The sequence below is a fragment of the Aquila chrysaetos genome, chromosome 15 (genome assembly GCF_900496995.4).
Source record: "Aquila chrysaetos chrysaetos chromosome 15, bAquChr1.4, whole genome shotgun sequence".
Taxonomy (NCBI): domain Eukaryota; kingdom Metazoa; phylum Chordata; class Aves; order Accipitriformes; family Accipitridae; genus Aquila; species Aquila chrysaetos.
This window is the reverse complement of record NC_044018.1, coordinates 3,981,272-3,998,101: the sequence shown is the minus strand read 5'-3', so window position 1 is coordinate 3,998,101 and position 16,830 is coordinate 3,981,272. Positions and strand designations below refer to the sequence as shown.

Below are 16,830 nucleotides of genomic sequence, written 5' to 3'. Positions count from 1 at the left end.
TCAGTCCCATCCCGGTGCAGGTCCTACACGACCCGCAGGCAGGGACCCTCCCGTTCATCTCTGCCTCCTCTCTCTTCTCCCCAGAGCTGTGACCCCGGCGGTGATTCCCAGCCATGCGGATCTTGCCTCTCCTCTGTGCTCTCCTCCTCCTGATGCTCCAGGGAGCAGCAGGTAAGAAATACTTGGGGAATGTGGAGGATCTGTCCTTTGTCAATATTTTGTAGGGAGGATTTGCCAGCTGAGATGATGAGTCACATGTGACTTCTGGTTGCTGTGGCATCTCCCCTGGGGTCCCTCACACCCCATACCTTTAAGAAAAGGGTCCTGCTGCAGGTCCTGCAGCTGGGACCGGAGCTGGGACCTTGTAACAAAGCTCTTGCCCTCCAGGGATGAGGATTTGCCACCTTCTCTGTACCCCCTGGCCCATGCCTTTCTGAGTCAGCAGCACTGGGCAAAGCAGCCCTGCTGGAGAGGAGGAGGAGAGAGGAAGGCAAATCCTGCTCCTACCCACTGTGTCCTCCCTTGTGCCAGGAGGGAGACAGCAAACATGTTGGAAAGCCTCTCCCAGAGGCTGATGAGAGATGGTAGTGTGTGCCTCCCATCTAAGCGCCATAAACATCACCTTGATTTCTGCTTCAGACGCCTGCCCGGCCGTTCGTGGCAGGGGACTGTCAGGGGTGGGCTAATGCTGGCCACGCAAGGACCAGGGGCTGCGCTCAGCATCTTGGCAGGACCACGCCAAAGGTCTCCTCTTTCCGCACTCTGCAGGGCTGTCCCTTGCTCGAGGATCACCCCAGGACTGTGAGCGCCGTGGGGGCTTCTGCTCTCACGGGTCGTGCCCGCCGGGGATCGGTCGCGTTGGCATTTGCTCTGAGCAAGACTTCTGCTGTCGGAGGTAGGTTCAGGGCTGCCCGAAGGGCTGAGGATGCTTTCTGTTGGGGTTAGAGGTGAGGCTGTTGGAGAAAGAGAGAGGAATATGCAGCCCAAGGGCACGGGGACAACCCTGAGCCCTCACTGCTGCCCTGGTTGGGACGGGCACTGCCAGACTTCTCCTCCTGCAGACGATGGTATCCCTGATGGGCTCCTGGCTCCCCGTCACCAACCTCCGAGCAGCCCTCTGAGACCAGCCCGTGCCTTCACAGCGTGGTCGGGGCGATGCTGCGCGGAGGCACCACGCACCGCCGGGAGTGGTGGCAACCCTGGACAGCCAGACCGTGGTCCTGCGGGAATCCCTTACCCCAATGTCCCCAATACAGGGTGGTTTGCATTCCCACTGCCAAGGGGGGTGTGTGTGTGTGCGTGTGTCCTTACGGAGCGACATGCAGGCGTGCATCTCTTTTCTCTGTGTTCAGGGAAGGGCACAGAAGACGGGATGAATTCCCGATAGGCATGGACCCACAAAACCACACTCAACCCACCCTCACCTATCCCCTCTCCAGGTTGGCCCTGAGCTACAGCAGCATCCCCCTCAGTGTGGGGGGGGACCCACAGGGACCCCAACACCAGCCTGCCCTCTCAGCAAGGGCATCCCTGCAGCCCACATCCAGGGTCAGGGTTGGGGGGGTTGCTATGATCCTCTTAACTTCAGTGGGTGCCTGCTGGTTGGCCATTGGGTCCCAAGGCAGGTCAGAAGTCCCCATGGGGCTATTTCACAGGACATGGCACGCTGGTGGCCTTGGGTCCATCCCCAGCTGTGGGACTTGGGTGCATCAGATCAGGAGGATGTTGTGAGGTCCAGCAGTAGCCTCGGTGGGGAGGCTGGAAGTCATCCTGTCCCTGAGGAAACGGGAACTGGTGGCCGGACCAGGGGACCACTCAGGAGCTTGGGATTGAGTTGGGGGTCAGCGCTGTGGGGAGCGCTCAAGACCTGGGGCTGGGCTGGGGGGTTCAGTTAGGAGCCCATGACCAGGCTGCGGGTCAGCATCATGCATGAGCCTTGGGGGAGACCAACGATGCTCGGCTCAGGCGGGCCATGGGGGTAGCCCCTGCACTGCCATGGGGGCTGGCAGGGCAGGGGTCATTCCATTGCCCCCAGGCAGGGAGCAGGGCAGTCCGTGTGGGGCTGGGAGCAGCCTCAGCCTGGGGCATTGGGTACCTTTGTGGGCACGGGCCAAAGCCAGGCTGGGATGTCAGCCGTGGGTCAAGGATCAGGTCTGGATCAGCAGGGCTAAGCTGCAGCTCTGGTGAGGGTCCAGCACAAGTTCTCTAGCTCAAAGCAGGTCCACTGGGCAGGGATTGACCCCAGCCATGGCTTCCCTGCAGTGCGGGCTAGAAGCCCTCTCCACACCATAACCAGTGGCCCTTGGCTGGCCCTGGACTGGTCCTGAGCCTGGTACCAAACCTCCAGGAGTGAGGATGCTCCCAGCACCTTTACACCTGCAAAGATACCACCACAGACACCCAATCCTCCTTCTATGGATTGCTGCTGGGGGAAATCCCCATCATGCATCTCTCTGATAGATGGCACCAGACCCTTGGTCTCTGATGTATCCAACCTCAAGAGCCTTCGTCTCTCCAGGTTCCAATTCCCAGAGCTTTGGTCTCTCTGGGCACTGGACCAGCGCGCTTGGTGCTCTCTCCCATACCCAGTACTCTGGCTTGAAGTATGCTAGAGGAGTGCACAACCATGCAGACACACCATAGACAGATTGTTCAAATAAAAATCAGTTACAAGTAAAGTTTACTAGGAATATACGACAGATTATGGTGATCAGACGTAGGGCATGGCCAGAGAAGCATATTGACCAGGAGCCTGCTTACATGATCCTGGCCCCTTTCATCCCTTGCTACTCTTTGTTTTTCATGGCCTGTTCCTCCATGACCCACCTTGATCTTTACCTTTCTGAAGCGTGAGATAATTCCTGTATATCCACAAAGTCTCTTGATCAGGTTCACACCTCCAACACCTAATAAGTCCTATTCAGCTTCATTCAGCAGTATCCCTTAGTCTGCATAGCTCTACACAGAGACTTTCTTCTATTGAACCACATTTGTGGGTTTTGTACTAGGAACAACAATATCAGGAGTTGTATTACAACAATATCAGGAGTTGTAATTCAACTAAGTGAGTAAATTCAGACAGAATTGGGTGAGCTGTCGTCTCACACAAACACTTTTCCTCTGTTCATTGTCTGTTTATCTAAGTAGCCATCAGAAAGGTAGCCTTATGTTTGTCACTTCTTGGCATGTCTAATGCAAATCACCTTGGCAAGGATGAAACTGTTCTTGTAATGTTAAAAGGAGAGAAAAGTAAAATATTTCCCATGATCAAGCATGTCACACACTACCTGCTTACTAAGTAAACTGAGGGGAAAGGAAGAGACAAATATTTTATCCTTTTATGGAACTGGTTGCTACTGGTGTCTATAGCAACCAGTCTGCTTTGTCCATCCCAGGCAGTTCATGCTGAGCCACCGCAGCCCGTGTACCTGCTGTGATGCATGAGGATAACGGTGAAGACTGCAACAGCCCCCAGGAGGCAACAGCCCCCACAGAGAGGGACAAGGTGCAACCCCACCGCCCCCATGCAGATGGGTCACTTGCTGATTGGCCAAGGGGAGATGTGTCGGCAGGACTAAGCACATGTCCCACCCACCAGCAATGGTATAAACCCAGGGTGTTTTGGCTGAAACAGTACTCCTTGGACCCAAGGGCACCTGGGCGCAAGTGGTTCCTGTTGGGTTTGTTACTGCCTGAACACCAAGACCTTCCTCAGGTAGGTAACTGCGGGGTCTCTTTCTGCACAGCCGCCCATTCAGCTTCTCTGTCCAAGTGCCATCGCCCTAGAGTCATCTAAACGACAAACTGTTGGAAGTATGCATGTGTATAATGAGGCCACCAGAGATGCCTAGGAAAGAGAATAAACCTGCCTATGAGTCTAAGAGCCCAGAACATGTGGAAGATGGAAGTAATGTTTCCTAACTACAGGAGAGACTGGAAAGGTGCCTCGATGCTTGAGGAGGCACCCCGAGATCTTCTGTTCTGGGGGAATGGGGATCTTCCTCAGCGAAGTAAGGAGATACTTTTCCCACAGCAGTATGGAGGTTTCCCACCCTTTCAGGCTTCCAGTTAACTCAAAAGCTTGATCTGTGTTTCCATTTCTGGCCAGGAAGATACTTCCCTGCCCTCTTGCTCCTCCCTGGGTGGGCGCTGCATGGGGCAGGGGCAGTAAGTGTGGGGCTGGGGAGTGTCTTTGCTGCGAAGCTTGGCAGTAGTCCTGAGTCGAGGATGGATACTCCCAAGCTGAGCTGGGAGGACTCTCCTGAGCCCAGGGAAGCAGAGGTGATTGCGCAGGCTGTTCTGAGCAGCCAGCTTTGGACTGGCTGAGATGATGGAGAGCACCGGCTAACCCTTCCTATAGCATGGCACCTGCAGGTACAAGCATTTCCCTCAACTCCAGAGCCTGGATCCTTTCTCACCCATAGTGTGACTACGGGCACAGCACTGAGTGTTGGCATGAGCGTCTCCTGACGTGCAGACCTTCTCTGCTCTGGCCCTTGGTTAAGGAGAGGCAGAAATCAGAAAGGAAAGGCACAAGCAGTAGTTCTGACCTGCTTGAAAGCATATCATGTTTCATTCCTTAACTGGGGACAACCCTGAAGACAGCTGGTTTCAGGCCATAGGAATTTAACACCTCTGAAGAACCCTGGACATTTGGGTCTTTCAGCAGTCAGGGAATATATACACATGTTGTTCATGAGAAAAGTGTTTGAGGCAGGAGGCAGGAGGGAGTCAAATTTCATTAGTTCTGTAACTTCCCATGGTAATTTTATATCTGCATCTTCCAATATTTCACTGGATGTTCCTTTGATTGAATTGGCAACAGTTGGCCCCGAAGTCTGCAGCCAGGCTTTGGTGAAAGTCTACGGAAAACCCTTGAGACAGTCAATGGAAAAACATCAGCTTAGGTGATCAGTTTCCAAGAGATTGATACATCCCAAAATGCTTCCAAGTTATGCAGGGCAGTGCAGACCTAAGAACTGTTCTTCAGAGAAAGGTAGAGGAAACGTCATCTACTCTGGTTGGAGATAGCCCCTCTGTAGTTTGATATACCACAGTGTTCAGGCTTCTGCACCGCCTGGGATCCTCTGTGTCCTTGGTGTCCCCCTCCGCAGCCCCGTGAAGACCCGGGATAGGCGTCAGCCATGAAGATCCTGTACCTGCTCTTCCCCTTCTTCCTCCTCTTGATCCAGAGTGCTGCAGGTAAGAGGGGAGATGGGGTGAGGTGGGAACCCCCACCAGTGGGGCTTCCCACGTCTCCTGAAGTGACCACATTAGTTGGAGTGAGGCAAAGGCTGGGGGGGACTGATGAAAAGACGTTTTCCGAGTGCCCTTCCAAGAGGACATGGACTGGGGGTGGAGAGAGCCCCTGGCTATAGAAGCCTGGCGTCTCCTGTGGGTCAGGAAAGGGTTTGGTTTCAGGCTCCAACCCTGCACCCAGGTGTTCCCCTTTGGGTGTCTCTGTGTGATGTTTTGCCCTGAGTAGGGTTGAGAGAGAGCCCTGGGGGCTCGTTGGCTCCGTGGGTTGCGTGGGACACACAGCGGTCCCTTCTTGTCTAGTAGTGTCTCAGCTGAGTGTCCCAAAACCTCACTGTCCCAAGCCACGATCCCTGCAAGGGCTGGGCAAGGGTTTTCCATCAGAGGTCACTCCAAGGCAGGGCACGGCCGGGACAGGGACATGGGATGGGAGGAGTGCCCCTCTTGCCAGCTCTGCTGGTCCAGACAGTGGTGGACATGCAGCTGCGGGGGGCCAGCACGGCTCTTCCTCAACCTCACGCTCGTCCTTCCCAGTGTCTGCTCTTGCGTGCACCCGCTTTAGTCTGAAAGAGTCCTTCTAGGTGAGATGCGTTGCTACTGAAGACGCAGCTATGTTGAGGTTGAAGATGAGCCCATATACTGCCCTGAAATGCATGGGGAATGTCAGCCTTTCTGCAACAACACACTGCTCTCCCAGAATATCACTTTGACTGTTTTGCATGTATCACTCCACATGGAAACAGGATACTCATCCCAATGCAGACGACGAGGGGGATACTGCAGTTTTTCGGTCTGCCGCTACCCTTCAAGACCTATTGGAAGATGTTCGGGATATCGTCAATGCTGCCGACGGTAAGATCTAGATTCCTGGCTGAGGAAAGTCTTTCCTCCTTTGTCCACAGAAATATCTGCTAAAAATTTCTTTTTAGCCAATGCCTGGTAAATACTTTCCTGCATTTATGGCTTGTGGGAGAGGCCCAGGAAGGAAGGCAAAGGCCTTTGTGTGTTTGGACCTGCCTGCTGTGGGGCTGAAGGAGCCCAAAGTCAGCCAGCACCTCCCCACTCTCCTTCAGTCCCATGGGACTTATTCAGGCTTTGCAGAGGGCTCTCCCGTGCTAGCAAAGAGCAAAGCATTCACTGTCCTTGGACAGCATCAAGGACTTGATCCTGGTTTTGCTACATCTGCATAGACTTGGAGTCAGGGCTGCCAACGCTAATAGAACACGGGTCCAAACTGTCTGCAATAAGGACTAAACTTCAGCTCCGCTGAGCCTGATTCTCTTGCACGGTAGACTTGCTTGTCATCGCAGGGGAGACGGGAGAGAGTGGGAGGAAGGGAAAAGTAAGTCACAACAGCCGATGGGCTTGTCTGCTTTCTTCGTACAGTATCTGGGGTTGAGACCCTGAACTCTGTAAGCAGGACGTGCCCCTCGCTTCTGGCTCCTGGAACCATCTCCTGTTGTCCTCTCCCCTCCCCGCCTCTGCTGTCCCCAGGTGGTGCGACAGCAGGAGTGGAAGCGCTGCTCCTGCTGGGCGCCCGGGTGCTCGTGGGCTGGAGACATCCCACCATGGACCTGGCGTCGTCTGGGCAGAGGCTGCTTTCCCTGGCTTGAATAAAGACGAGCAGTTTGGCATTGCAGCGGGCGGGCCGTGTGGCTGTTTCCTTGCGACGCAGGGTGTGCTGCGCCTGCTCTCCCTGCGGGGGTGGTGGGTTGGTGGCAGCAGAAGCGCCCGTGGGTGCCGGGGGTCACCACCGCGGCTGTCCCTGGGGATGCTCTTGTGTGGCAGCGGCGTGGGGATGCCGAGCCCGGCCGTCCCTGCTGGGCCGGGGTGTTTGCCGTGGGTGTGAGGAAGCTGCTCTGCGGATGCTCCGTGCTGGGAAGCGGGAGCCCTGTCCTGGTGCTGCCGGCCACGGGTGTCCCTCGTCCCCGGCAGCTACGGCTTCCCATGCAGGGCTGTGCCGGGTGGTGTGTCGGTCCCTTGGGTGGGCATGGCCAGGGCTGCCCACCCGCCGTGTCTTGAAGGCCCTGCTGCTCCTCCTTGTCCTGCCCCAGCGTACTGCAGCCCTCGCTGTGAGCTGTGTGGGAACTGTGCTGCTCCACACCCCGTCCCAGCAGGCAGGAGGAGGAGGAGGAGGCCACGCAGCTCCTGCTCCAAGTGACCTGTGAAACGGGTCCCATTGACTATGGCCTGGACATGTCCACATCTGTAGTCCCGCAGGGAGTGAGCAGAGTGTCTTCTCCTCTCTGCGCGCCTGAAGGCAATCTGGGATGACAATGCTCTTCTCCATCGAAGGCAGTGACCACTACCTGCCTGCAAAAGCAAACCTCATGCTTTAGGTTCCCTGAGTGGTTCAGTACGTGTGTGTGTCCATGCACGTCTGCATAGGGGAGCAACTAGCGATCCTGGCTGTTTTGGTGAAGGCCTTCCCTTCCAAGAAGGCAAAGCCTTCACTGCCATGGCTTTCCTGAGCTGAAGAGTTTGGTGGGGGGCGTTCAGATCATCCCTGCCTGCTGTGGCCTTTCCTCCGTGTGTGCTCACCTCACACTATATTGAGCCTGCAGCAGTCACCACGAGCACCCTTCACCTCTGCAGCGCGAAGCCGTTCCACCGCCCCAGGGGCTCCTTGGCCCAGAACGTCTTTAACCAGCCTGATGGTGTTGTGGACGCTCACCTCATGACTTTCAGAGTGTGGACAGAGAGGAGAGAAAGGGGAAGGGGAAGAAAAAGAGAAAGACTGTCTCTTATCTAGAATAGATTCCCTTCTCTGTTCTCCGCCATGTGTAGGATGACTGACACGGAGGGAGTGAGCTGAGAGATGGGCATATTTCTGTGCGTTCATCAGCTCATACAGGTGTATTCCTGCAGCAGTTAATACGTTACTTCCAAAGTACCCAGAAAAACCTCTTGAAGTAAAATGAGAGGTAAACCTTGATCTCGCAAATCTCACGCTAGCTGATTATTTATATCATCAATGAAATGAGAGGACACAAAGAAGGAAACCTTTTCCTCATTGCTACCATTCCCTGCGCCAACCGGTCTGCTTTGTCCGTCCCAGGCAGTTCACGCCAAGCTCACGTGCCCGCTGTGCAGCGGGGTGTCACAAGATGTGTTGCATGAGGATAACGGTGAAGACTGCAACAGCCCCCAGGAGGTGCCTCAGCCTCTCCCGTTGCCTCAGAGAGGGACAAGGTGCCACCCCACCGCCCCCATGCAGATGGGTCACTTGCTGATTGGCCAAGGGGAGACGTGTCGGCAGGACTAAGCGCAAGTCCCACCCACCAGCAATGGTATAAACCCAGGGTGTTTTGACTGAAACAGTACTCCTTGGACCCAAGGGCACCTGGGCGCAAGTGGTTCCTGTTGGGTTTGTTACTGCCTGAACACCAAGACCTTCCTCAGGTAGGTAACTGCGGGGTCTCTTTCTGCACAGCCGCCCATTCAGCTTCTGTTCAGCTCCTGAAACTTTCTAAACGACAAACTGTTGGAAGTATGCGTGTATATAATGAGGCCATCTGAGCTTTCTGAGAAAAAGCACTAATTGTCTGTGTAAGTCAGTGATTATCAGAGTCCAGAGTATGCTGAAAGTGAAACTGCATTTCCTGACTACAGCTGGGACTGGAAATACGTCTTGAGGTTTGAGGAAGGTCCCTGTGACCTCATGCTCTGGGGCACATGGGGACTGTCCTGGACAAAGTAGGGAGATGCTATTCAAGCAGCAGTATAGAGATTTGCCATCCTTTCAGGCTTACCTTAACTTGGAAAGTTGCTTTGTACCGACCATACCGGTCACCAGGGGCCTCCCTTACCAAGTGCTGGCCATCTCCAGGTACAGGCATTTCCCTCAACTCTAGAACCTGGCTCAATTCGTGACCCCGGTTTGACTACTGGCATTGCATTGAGTGTTGGCAGGAGCACCTCCTGATGTGCAAACCTTCTCTGCTTTGGCCCTTGGGTAGGGAGAAGTGGAAGTGTGAGCCCAAATGCACTAGGAGTGTGTCTGGTCTGGTAACTCCATTTGGAAGTCTGTCTTGTCTCACCCTTGGCTGTGTCTCTCCAGAAACATATTTAGTTCTCCTTGAGAGTTAAGTGCTGGATGCATAAGGCTTGAGGGAGAACAGCTTCCAAGGGAAAACATTCGTTTGCTTTTTCCACATGTCTTTGAATGTTGTTTTGCTTAAAAGTGCAATAGTCAGGCATTATTTTTCCCATGTGTCCTTTAAGAAAATACAAAGAGAAAAGTGAGAAATAAGAGGATGGAAAAACATCAGCTGAATTGCCCAACAGACCAATAATCCCCAGCTGCTCCCAGGATATCCAAAAGGAGCATATGTGACAGACAGCCTCGGGAACAGGCCACAGAAGACATCATCTTCTGTTACTTGAGATAGCCCCTCTGCAATCTGGCATATTACTGTGTGCTGTCATCTCCAGGAGTTTTGGTGTTTCCCCTCCGCAGCCCCGTGAAGCCTCAGGACAGGGATCAGCCATGCGGATCCAGTACCTGCTCTTCGCCTTCTTCCTCCTGTTGGTCCAGAGTGCTGCAGGTGAGAGGGGAAGAGGGGTGATGGGGTGAGGTGTGAACCCCCATCAGTAGGGTCCTCCATGTCCTGGGAAGTGACCACCTTTATCAGAGACTAGAAGGGGAATGGTTTTGAGGTTGTCGTAGAGCTCCTATGTGAAAAGCCATGCAATGGCATCCATCTGGGTGCGTTTACAGCTGTTACCATTTGCACTGGCTGTGGAAGAATCCAGCCCAAAGAAAAGGCTTGGCTGCTTCCGTGGGTTAGGCTGGGATTCAGCTCTGGGCCCCAAGCCCTGTTATCTGCTGCCACTCTGGTGGTGGGGGTGTCTCTGGATGAGCTACTACTGAAGTCACTGTAGGCGCAGCCTACGCAGACCATCCTAGTTGTCCAAAATGTGGACACTTTGGGGCAGAGTTGTCTGACCATGGTATGTAGCACAGTTTGGGGACTCTTCGACATGTCTGGCTCTTAGACCTCCAAGCCATCCCAGTACTGTCTGACCTAGCTGAGGTGTTCTGGTGGAGGTGAACAATTTAGAGGGTGGCTGGAGGCCATGGCACAGCCTTCTGCACACCAATGGCCAGAGACAGCCAGACACCAGGTCTTTAGCTTAGACCTTTCCAGGCTACACCGGCCATGTTGTCCAGTACCATTGAACCTGATTGTCCCAAAGCACAATTGTGCTGACCCATGACCCTGGCAAGGGCTGGGCAAGGGCTTTCCATCAGAGGTTACTCAAAGCGGGGGGGTGCAGCCAGGACAGGGATGTGGGATGTGAGGAACGCCCTGCTTGCCAGCTCTCCTGGTCCAGGCGGTGGTAGACATGCAGCTGGGCTGGACATGCAGCTGGGAAGGCAGCATGGCTCTTCCTCAACCTCACGCTGGTCTTTCTCAGTGTCTGGTCTTGTGTGCACCCATATTGATGTGAAAGAGTCCTAGGTGAGACACATTGCTTTTGAAGACATGGCTGTGGTGAGGTTGAAGGTGAGCCCATATATTGGCCTGAAATGCATTGGAAGCGTCATCCTTTCTGCAACCACACACTGCTCTCCCAGATTATAATTTTAACTGTTTCTCTGTGATCTTCCACAGCAGCAGGAAATGAAAAAAAATGCAATCGACAAAAGGGATTCTGTGCTTTTGGGAGCTGCCCTTTCGGCTATAAGTTTGTGGGACTTTGTTCAACATTCAGGCACTGCTGCAAAAGGTAAGTTCTGGAAACGGTTTACTCCTATTGATATAGTTATTATTGTCTTTCAAGCCAGCTCCTCGTTCACAGCTTCATGCATTCATGCTCAGAGGCACAAGCCGGGGAAAGACAGGAAAAGCCTTTGTGGGTTTGGACCTGCCTGCTGTGGGTCTGAAGGAGCCCACAGTCAACCAGTGCCTCCCCGCTCTCCTTCAGCCCTACAAGGCTTGCCCATTGTCAATAAGGAAAGCTCAGACGTGTTGTCCAAATGAAAAGGATGTCCCTTGTACAGTGTTAGGCACAGGATCCTCCTCCTGATGTCTCTGAAGAGCCTTGGAGCCAAGGCTGCCACCACTAAGGAGAGCACAGCTCCAAGCCAACTGAAATGACTGGAGATTACCTCTGTGAGGTTGAGTCTTATCTCCCTGCACTTGCTTGTCATCGCAGGGGAGACGGGAGAGAGTGGGAGGAAGGGAAAAGTAAGTCACAACAGCCGATGGGCTTGTCTGCTTTCTTCGTACAGTATCTGGGGTTGAGACCCTGAACTCTGTAAGCAGGACGTGCCCCTTGCTTCTGGCTCCTGGAACCATCTCCTGTTGTCCTCTCCCCTCCCCGCCTCTGCTGTCCCCAGGCGGTGCGACAGCAGGAGTGGAAGCGCTGCTCCTGCTGGGCGCCCGGGTGCTCGTGGGCTGGAGACATCCCACCAAGGACCCGGCATCGTCTGGGCAGAGGCTGCTTTCCCTGGCTTGAATAAAGACGAGCAGTTTGGCATTGCAGCGGGCGGGCCGTGTGGCTGTTTCCTTGCGACGCAGGGTGTGCTGCGCCTGCTCTCCCTGCGGGGGTGGTGGGTTGGTGGCAGCAGAAGCGCCCGTGGGTGCCGGGGGTCACCACCGCGGCTGTCCCTGGGGATGCTCTTGTGTGGCAGCGGCGTGGGGATGCCGAGCCCGGCCGTCCCTGCTGGGCCGGGGTGTTTGCCGTGGGTGTGAGGAAGCTGCTCTGCGGATGCTCCGTGCTGGGAAGCGGGAGCCCTGTCCTGGTGCTGCCGGCCACGGGTGTCCCTCGTCCCCGGCAGCCCCATCTCCCTCATCTGCAGTGGGGCTGAGCATTGCAGAGCAGTCCCCTCTCAGCTCCTTCCTTGCTGCCAGCTTCACAGCACCAACCCCTCTACCAGCCCCACAGCCTCTGTCCCTGCCACATCCCTCCTGGAGGGGCCTGATCCCGCAGTCAGCCCCCAAGGAGACCTTTACAGGCCTTGGAGGGAAGTAGGTCTCCCATGCTGGGTCTCCAGCTCCTCCTCAAGGTGGCATCTCCTATGGGTGCCATGGACCACAACCTGGAAATGTCCAGAAGTGTAGTCCAGCAGGGAGAAAGCAGGGTGTCTTCTCCTCTCTGCCTGCCTCAAATAAACTGGGATTACAAAACTGTTCTCCATCAACAGCCAGTGCCCTCAACCTTTCTGCAAGTGCAGATCTCTGCCTTGTATAGTTAAATACACGTGTGTCCGTGCACACGTGAGTATGTCAGCAACTAGTGACCCTGGCTGTTTTACTGAATCCTTTTGATTCTTCTTATAATTCTGAAAGGTAAGAAGTTTTACAATACTCCTCATCTGCTTGCACCTCCCATGCTAGCTGATCATGTTGTCAGATTGGAGGAGACAGGGTGGAAAGCCTTATTTGCTTTTTTGAGACTGGTTGCTACTGTCTGTACCAGGCGAAGTCCAGGCAGTTCACGCCAAGCTCACGTGCCCGCTGTGCAGCGGGGTGTCACAAGATGTGTTGCATGAGGATAACGGTGAAGACTGCAACAGCCCCCAGGAGGTGCCTCAGCCTCTCCCGTTGCCTCAGAGAGGGACAAGGTGCCACCCCACCGCCCCCATGCAGACGGGTCACTTGCTGATTGGCCAAGGGGAGATGTGTCGGCAGGACTAAGCGCAAGTCCCACCCACCAGCAATGGTATAAACCCAGGGTGTTTTGGCTAAAACAGTACTCCTCGGACCCAAGGGCACCTGGGCGCAAGTGGTTCCTGTTGGGTTTGTTGCTGCCTGAAGACCAAGACCTTCCCTTGTCAGGCAAGTAACTATGGGGTCTCTTTCAGGTTGGCCACCCATTCAGTCTCTCTCTTCAAGTCCCATCATAGAGGAACTGTCTAAATGACAAACTGTTGGATGTATCTGTTCACATAATGATGTCATCTGAGCATTCTAGGGAAAAAAGTAATTGACAATACGAATTCCTCCCCTTTAGAGCTTGGAACCTGCTGAAGCTGGATGTAGGGTTTCCCCAGCGCAGGAGAGATTGGAAAGTTTCTGTGGTGTTTGAAAAGGGACACCAGGATCTTGTAGTCTGGGGAAATGGGAACTCTATAACTTAAAGGGATGAACTACTTCATATGCAGCAGTACAGAGAATTTCCATTCTTTCATCCTTCAGTTAACTTGAAAAGTTGTGTTTTCCTGATATTTTTGGTCAGTGAGACACTTCTCTCCCCTCTGTCTCCTAACTGGTGAGCTGCTGCACAGAATCATTTCATGACCGTAGCTTTACTATTGCTTTTGCATTCAGCATTGGCACAAGCATCTCCGAAGCATGCAAACCTTCTCTACTTTGGCCTTTGGTAAAGACATGCAGAAGCAAGAGAGCACAGGCACTAGGCATAACTCATATGATGAGCATACTTGAAAGCATACCTAGTCTATATCTTTGATTATGTCTCCCTAGAAATATTTAAGTCTGTTTTAGAGACAAGTGTGCCCTGTGTAAGGCCCAAGGTACTTCCAAAGGTAAGTTTACTGACTGCATTCTCTAAATAGCACCAGCTGCTTTTTTACTTCAAACAGCATAAATCACCAGACATAAGATCTACAGTCTGTGCTTGGGAGAAAGCATAAGGAGGATAACTGAAAAATATGTGTTTAGGTACTGCCTTGCCTGCAACTTCCTGAACTATTCGTTAGGCTACTCACGAAATAATTGCATAGGTAGCTGTTGTTTTTGTGAATAGGTTACAGACAACACCATCTTCTTTTGTTCAGGATAACACATCTGCAGTTTGGTATACCACTGTGCCCAGGCTTCTGCACTGCCTGGGGTGTCCCATGCCCTTGTTGCCTTGGTGTGTGCCCTCTGCAGCCCCGTGAAGACCTGGGCCAGGCATCAGCCATGAAGATCCTGTACCTGCTCTTCCCCTTCTTCCTCCTGTTGGTCCAGGGTGCTGCAGGTGAGAGGGGAAGAGGGAAGATGAGTGAGGTGTGAACCCCCATCAGTGGGGTCTTCCATGTCCCAGGAAGCAACTGTATTTTTTTAGGGCTACTCAAAGGAAGGAATGGTTTTGTGGCTTTGCTCCAGCATGAAAAGTCATGCAATGGGATATACCAAAGGATGCTCTCACAATGCCCCTTCCTCTGAGGGTAGAGGGGCTGGTGAGGAGAAAGCCATCCAAGAATAAGAGTTTGGCTCCTTCTGTGGGTTAGGGAGGGATTGAGCTCTGGGGTCCAGCCTGGGCATTTAGATGTTCCTCTGCAGGGTGTCTCCAGATGAGTTCCCATTGCAATCAGCCTATGCAGTCTACACTGCTCACCTAAAAAATGAATGGGGAAGTCTCTTGTCTAATCACAGATATTTAGCACCTTCTGAGGACCCCTAGATGTGTGTGATTCTGAGATATCAAAGCCCTCTACCCCAGGCTGGATGAGCTAGCCAAGGCTTTATGGAAGAGCTGCTCCTTCTGCAGGGACAGCGGGAGGATGGAAAATATTCCTTTGTACCACAAACAGGCAGGTATACCTGTGCCTCAGGGCTTTAGCTGATAGTACTTCGAGGTAGTTCACTTGCTATTGAAGGTGCAATTCTGGTCTTTTTAATACTGGGCCCACAAAATGAGTTGAAATCCTAGTGGAGTGCCAGCCCTTCTTGCAATTACACAATATTCTCCCAAATTATCTTTTCCTTTCAATTGTTTCTCTGTACAGGTGTATCTCTGACTCCAAGAAATGAAAGTCAGTGTAAGCAAGAAGGGGGATTCTGTAGTTTTTTGACATGCTATCACCCTCATCACATCTTTGGAAGGTGTTCAGCCTTTATGGTTTGCTGCAAAAGGTAAGTTCTAAAGTGAAACATTCAGGAACTGGCCCTCTGCTTTCTTGGCTGAAATAGATCTTTTGTTCTCTTTACAACCACACTGCTGGATCACACCCTCCTGCACTCCTGTTGAAAGGCAGAGGCCAGGGAAGGAGGGTTAAAGTCCCTTGGTAACGCTGCTTGAACCTGCCCTGTGCAGGGCTGAAGAAGCCCAAATTCAGCCAGCATCTTCCCAGTCCCCCTCAGCCCCATGAGACCAGGTTGGGGGCTTTCATGAAGACTTTCCCATGCTGTTGGAAAGTGAAGTTTGATCTTTGTGTAGTGTGGGGCACAGGACCATCTCCTTGAGGTTTCTGAAGACCCTTGGGTTCAAGGCTGCAAGCACTAAGGAAAGTACAGGTCCAAGTCATCTGCAATAAGGACTGGAGTTTATCTGAGGTGGGGTTGTCCAGTAATTCCTTACAGATCCTTCTAATAGGAGAAGTGGCAGAGAGAAGGAGGAAGACAGAAAAAGAACATAAGAAATAAATATTGGTCACCATATATTGTGCTTTGTTTATGCAGGAAACAGAGATGAATGCCTGGACTTCCCAAGCAGGACATGCCCCTCGCTTCTGGCTCCTGGAACCATCCCCTGTTGTCCTCTCCCCTCCCTGCCTCTGCCGTCCCCAGGTAGTGTGACAGCAGGATTGGAAGCGCTGCTCCTGCTGGGTGCTCATGGGCTGGAGACATCCCATCATGGGCCTGGTGTTGTTTGGGCAGAGGCTGCTTTTCCCGGCTTCAATAAAGACATATAGTTTCACAGAATCACGGAATCACAGACTGGTTGAGGCTGGAAGGGACCTCTGGAGGTCATCTGGTCCAGTCCCCTGCTCGAGCAAAGCCACTGGCAGCTGGTTGCCCAGGACCACGTCCAGACGGCTGTTGAGTATCTCCAAGGATGGAGACTCCACAATTTCCTTGGGCAACCTGTGCCAGTGCTCGGTCGCCTTCGGAGTAAAAAAGTTTTTCCTGATGTTCAGAGGGAACCTCCTGCATTTCAGTGCATGCCCATGGCCTCTGGTCCTGGCACTGGGCACCACTGAAAAGAGCCTGGCTCCGTCCTCTTTGCACCCTCCCGTCACTTATTTATACATATTAATAAGATCCCCTCTCTGAGCCTTTTCTTCTCCAGGCAAAACAGTCCCAGCTCTTTCAGCCTTTCCTCATAGGAGAGATGCTCCAGTCCCTTCATCATCTTGGGGGCCCTTCGTTGGACTGTCTCCAGTATGTCCATGTCTCTTTTGGACTGGGGAGCCCAGAACTGGACACATTACTCCAGGTTTGGCCTCATCAGTGCTGAGTAGAGGGGAAGGATCACCTTCCTCATCCTGCTGGCAATACTCGGTCTAATGCAGCCCAGGATACCTTCAGGATAGCTGCCTTTGCCTCAAGGGCCCATTGCTGGCTTATGTTCAAACCTGGTGACCACCAGGGTACCTAGGTCCTTTCCTGCAAAGCTGCTTTTCAGCATATATATATATATGTCCCCAGTATATATTGGTGTGTGGGGTTGTTCCTCCCCAGGTGCAGGACATCGCACTTCTCCATGTTGAACTTCATGAAATTCCTGTCAACCCATTTCCCCAGCCTGTCGAGGTCTCTCTGGGTGGCAACACAGCCCCCAGGTGTATCAGCCACTCCTCCCAGTTTGGTGTCATCTGCAAGCTTGCTGAGGGTAACCTGTATCTTAAAATTTCCCAATTTCTAGGGAAGAAACAGGATGCCTCGTCCTCTTTTC

General features: G+C 53.1%; 1 protein-coding gene across 1 annotated transcript; it reads left to right on the top strand.

The window, feature by feature from the left end:
• Positions 1-1,290: 1,290 nt before the first annotated feature.
• Positions 1,291-15,820, top strand: LOC115351382 (antimicrobial peptide THP1-like). Its single transcript, XM_041128935.1, has 6 exons — positions 1,291-3,505; positions 12,830-13,043; positions 14,103-14,190; positions 14,942-15,068; positions 15,373-15,443; positions 15,649-15,820. The coding sequence occupies exons 3-6, from the start codon at positions 14,133-14,135 to the stop codon at positions 15,729-15,731; spliced, it is 339 nt and encodes a 112-aa protein (XP_040984869.1). The 5' UTR covers positions 1,291-3,505; positions 12,830-13,043; positions 14,103-14,132; the 3' UTR covers positions 15,732-15,820.
• The last annotated feature ends 1,010 nt before the right edge of the window (positions 15,821-16,830 follow it).